This window comes from Pollicipes pollicipes, unplaced genomic scaffold (assembly GCF_011947565.3).
Source record: "Pollicipes pollicipes isolate AB1234 unplaced genomic scaffold, Ppol_2.1 Scaffold_6686;HRSCAF=7923_pilon_pilon_pilon, whole genome shotgun sequence".
Classification (NCBI taxonomy): domain Eukaryota; kingdom Metazoa; phylum Arthropoda; class Thecostraca; order Pollicipedomorpha; family Pollicipedidae; genus Pollicipes; species Pollicipes pollicipes.
The window spans coordinates 35715370-35720387 of record NW_023596921.1 but is presented as its reverse complement, the minus strand read 5'-3'; the positions used below and the strand labels follow the sequence as shown (position 1 = coordinate 35720387).

At 45.4% G+C, this 5018-nt stretch overlaps 1 protein-coding gene across 1 annotated transcript; it reads right to left on the bottom strand.

Moving 5' to 3' along the window:
• Positions 1 to 206: 206 nt before the first annotated feature.
• LOC119107902 (low molecular weight phosphotyrosine protein phosphatase) lies at positions 207 to 3924 on the bottom strand. Its single transcript, XM_037231478.1, has 4 exons — positions 3830 to 3924; positions 1410 to 1597; positions 907 to 1068; positions 207 to 398 (listed from the first exon to the last, which is right to left on the bottom strand). The coding sequence occupies exons 1-4, from the start codon at positions 3858 to 3860 to the stop codon at positions 321 to 323; spliced, it is 459 nt and encodes a 152-aa protein (XP_037087373.1). The 5' UTR covers positions 3861 to 3924; the 3' UTR covers positions 207 to 320.
• Between the last annotated feature and the right edge of the window lie 1094 nt (positions 3925 to 5018).

Here is a 5018-nt window from a genome sequence, read left to right as displayed (position 1 = left end):
ATACCAGACCATCGCACTCCCGTGATCAGCCGTACCACGCCAGGGTGTAAACCCACAGACCCGTTCTTCAAAGGACAACCATGCTTATGGATGCCGTGTCCTTATCCAGTGTGAGTGTCGGCTCTGTTTGAGCGTGTCGCCCCCAACGCGTTGTGAACTGAACCGCGGTAACATAAGGGCAACTTCTGATACAGTCTGCTGCCTTATCACGATATATTAAAAGCACAGAAAGGGCAGCGATTCCCACGCATGATTACATCGCAAGCACAAAATCACAGAAGCTTTCAAAGAATGCACCGACGTGGACCACGTCATTTGGATCAGAGACTATCCAAAAACGCGTTGCAGCATCGCAGACATTGTTGATAGCACTTTTCGAAGCCCTCGTCTCCGTCATCCTGAAACGTGACCGCGGCGTCAGGGCGACGGAAGTCGGGGCCACCGAAAACGTTCAAATCAAATGGAAAAATCACGTGGGGACACAGCCCTACGACAAGGACGCTGAAAACCACAACGCATAAAAAATTCTGAGCCGTGGGGGTCTTGCGCTGATTAAAAATCCAATCCTGCTGCAGGTATGTGCCAAAACACGGATCTTGCCAGCGGATGACGATAGGAAATTGACAGCAAAAAGGGGTTAAATACGAAAGAATGACTGAGTGTGTATTTGTTTTCTTCGCGAGTCAGTACGCCCCGTAATCAGTGCCGCAGAATCGGCCTTCACACAATAGCATTCCAAAAGTTATTGCTTATCGACACATCCAAATGAGAACAGTGTAGTGCAAAGAAACCTACACCACTATAGAACTAATGCACCGAAGTCCCCTCACATGGCGCATGTACGATATCATTAACACGCAGCGTTTGTGCATCCACGCCAAGCCTAGAACCCTAAGGCCGACTCACATAGTAAGGGTCTCGAATGATAAGCTCGCCCTCTGGATCGTGCATGCCCAACAGCGCCACCTGTGCCTTCGAGCCAGATGGCGCCTGATCCTTCAGCTCCGAGATGTTGTCCTCGTCCATGCCGAATATATAATCAAACTCTTTGAAGTCTGATCGTTTCACCTGGAGTGATAGCATAGGCACATTGCAGGATTTCTAGGCATCTCCGCATCTTTAGCAAGATGACACATACCGTTCCGGGCCTCGTTATCACGTGGATGATAAAAGACGGCACGGTGAAAAATCACAGTTCCAGCAAGTTTCGTTCGTAGCTTAAGGGCCAACCAGCACTAAGTTAAAGGCTGTAGATTACACATGGGGGATTGAATATACGTTGTATGTCATGTTCCACTGCACAGTCTACCTCGTGCGTATTGCCTCTGCCAATCTAATGCGCATCTCTAAGCTCGGTTGGCTGGCATGAGCAGTCATCCAAATCAGTGAGTATCCCCCCAGTAACCTACCAGGCGTGCCCTGCAGTCCATAGGTACGCCATGGCGCTTCATGGTGGCCTGGGCGCGGTGGTCGGGCGCACGGCCGGTGTGCCAGTCGCCCAGGGCGGCGCTGTCCACGCGCCACTGGTCACGTGCACCTCGCTCGGTCACCGCATGCAGGAAGACAGCCTCCGCGATGGGCGAGCGGCAGATGTTGCCTGGCGACGCGGCGGCCGTCATAGAGCGATCCTCTAAAGTGGGTCACAATGTGATAGGTGCAGGGCCTGATGACACACTGACTGACAGTCTGGACCAAGGGGAGACAGCTTAATGTATGATCACTGTGGGCATATCACATCATGGGAACAGGGTCTGGAAACAAACCACAGCAAGTCTGGAAGATTGTTTGGGGCCACTGCAGCAGGCCATGTGATAGGGACTGGGCCTTGTGCAAATGTGCAAGAGCTATGTTGGAACTCCAGGTCTGATGATACAAACCAACATGTGTCCAAAATATAATTTTCCATCATACACTGATGTTGCTAATATGCCATCAAAATGTTGGAAAAATCAACATTTCTTGGTATAATATAAACCAGGATAGTTTGTACCCCAGGATTGCGACCAGGTAAAACGAAATATTTTGTACTCCAAGGCACAATGAAAGCAGCTTTTGGAACAACAGCTTTTGAAAGCAAGAAGTGATGTTGGCAGCCATTACCATGCTCAGTTGTGAAATACTGGAAGGAAACAAATGCATTATAGCCACCTCACCAAAAATGTCACAAGATGTCTCATCCTCCCAATCACATATAGAACAACATGTTACCTATAACACTAATGGCCTGGTACGGAATCAATCAATAAGGTAAGAAAGAAGAATATTAGGGTGATCAGATTTCCGTCATAGTACCAGTTCAACACAAACCATGAGATGAGACACTCAGCAATGTCATGAACCCTATGCTTAAATTTTCTCCTGTGTTGGTGGGGAAATGCTAGACTTCACTGCAGAAGTGCTCATAAAACTGCATCACTGTCATTTTCAGGTCCTTGAAGCAGGTGCTTAACAGCTTTCTTGGTCAGGGTGTACTTTCCTACCTAATGTTAGAAAAAATCATTGTACACCATTTGTTGTGTTTAAGGTAGGACATGTGGTAAATAATTACAAAACAAGTAGATTCATGTTCTTACCTTCAAATTTTTTGTAATTACGATGGCGAGCGCTCGAGCGCCACACACACACACAGCAGCCGCGACACCGGCGCCATTACTGCGCGCAGTCACAACATCACTGCGCATCAAGCAGCATCAAGAACCATAAAAATGTAGGGGGCCAAAGTAACAAGAATCCATGAAATCTGATCCTTGATGCCAACGATGGGTCGTCCCAGGGGCATTGGGCATTGGGCGGGGAATGTAAAGCAAAATGAGAACATGGTGACTAAATAAAAGCTCACCATATCGTACCTATATATGGCATGGAACATGGATGCCAATGGGGGTGCTGGGTTGAAGGGGTTATAGGGTGGGGAGGTTAGGTTAGGTTAGGTTAGGTTAGGTTAGGTAAGGTTAGGTAAGGTTAGGTTAGGTTAGGTTAGGTTAGGTTAGGTTAGTGTAGGTTAGGTTAGGTTAGGTTAGGTTAGGTTAGGTTAGGTTGGGTTAGGTTAGGTGGGTTCAGGTTAGGCTAGTTTAGGATATGCTCTGGACTATTCTGGTCTGTGTGTTTCATAAACATACCTAGATGTGATAAGAAACAATTTTCATTGCATTATTATTGTTACCTTGGTTCCATAATCTTTTATGGTTCTTGATAAGCAGAAATATTGTAATTATGCAACACAGAAACGACACTGAGGAGTCGAGGCAGTGTGCTGCGGTGCATGGGGCGCTCAGGAGCTTGCTATCATATTTATTAAAATTTGAAGGTAAGAGCATGATTCTACCTGTTTTTGAGATTATTTACGATATGTTCCGCCTTAAACACAACAAATGGTGGACAATGTTTTTTCTAGCGTTAGGTAGGAAAGTACACCTACACTGCTTTCTTAGTAGCCTCAAGCGTCACTGGGTGCACAGTTAAACTTTTAGCAGGGTGGGTTGAACAAACCAGATGACAAGTGAATTCAAAAATTCCATTGTGGCTAAGCTGTCCCTGCTGCACACAAAAATCATGCAGTGTAGAAGATGAGGTGTTATTCTAGTGACACAATACTATGAGGTTTAATCAGCTAATTTGCTGATCTTGACAGGCTTCAGTGAGGGCTCATTGGGGCAGTACCATAGTTCTTTTTGATACAGGGCCCAGCGGTGCTGACTCGAGGACAGTAGTGGACAGTCGGCATACATAAGTGCTGAATGCTGAGGCTGCCCACGCACCCCTACCGCCACCAACGATATTTGTGACACGATTTGCAGCCTGAAAGAAACAAAAAGACCCGAAAACCTACCTAAACAGATAAAAAGAACAGATTTTTTCATCCTTAAAATGTGTGAGGATATTTCACTGTATTCCCCACACTGCCAGCTTGCTCTGTGTAGCGCGCCGGTGTCATCTATGCGCCATGAATGGACGTGAAAGATGGGTGGTTTAAGATAGACCAAGAGCTGAACTAGTGCATAAACCTTTAGATATTAAGGAATATTTTGGTATAAAAAACAATACATAGCCTAATGTAGCTGAAAGAAGTGACTTAAATGTCCTCCTGATACTGAAAATATATTTTATTAATGCCACAAAAAATAAGCGTAATCTAGCACGTTGGCGCAAATTGTAAATAGCGCCAAAATACCAGCCCAGTATATCGATCAGCTGTTGCTTTCTTGTCTGCCCATGGTGTTCGTGGCAACATTGTTGCTGGCTGTTGCTTCTGCCACGGCGGGTCGAGGTTCTCTCGGTGGCATTGTTGAGGGGGCTGTCGAGGGCGTTGGGGCATGCCGTTTTTGCGCTGGAGGATTGTGGAATGCGGAAAAGTGAGGTGTTTATCGATGTCAAGTATGCGACCTTTTATGTGTGTGTGAGATCAAATTGAGACTGTATCCATGTGGTTCGAGATGCTTAAAATGTCATTGAATTTACGTTGGTTGAAGTGAAGGCGTCATTGTGCGTTGGAAGAAACCGGATTCAGGCAGACAAAAAAAAAACATTTGTAACAAACTGTTAAAGGTAAGAAAACGGAACTGCTCGACAGTACTGAATGAATTTTCAAAGGGGGAAAGGTTTACCATTTTCACCATAATCTTCTCCCTGGGCAGCTGCATTCATTCCAAAAGCAAACAAATTTTTTTGGAGGGCACTTAATAAAATATTTGTTAAGCAGATGATTCCAGCTATGCACAAGCAGATACAAGTGAGTTGGTTATTGATGGAGTGAGCAGTCACAAAATGGAGGACCCATCATTTTCTTCTTACTCTTAATGGTGTCAGCAGGATTTGGGCTTGCGGTGTCTCAGTGGTAATGCCAGCTGTGTTGTGGAATTAGTTTTTTCCAGCTTTGTTCAGTGTGAAGGTCAAGTGGTTTCTTCTTCCCATAGTATGTATGTTGATCCTCATTCACCTAAAACATTCATAGTTAAAACACTCAAGACATAGTTGCCCAGCCTTCCTTTTAAGTTCTAGTTCTCCAAATGTTTCACAAA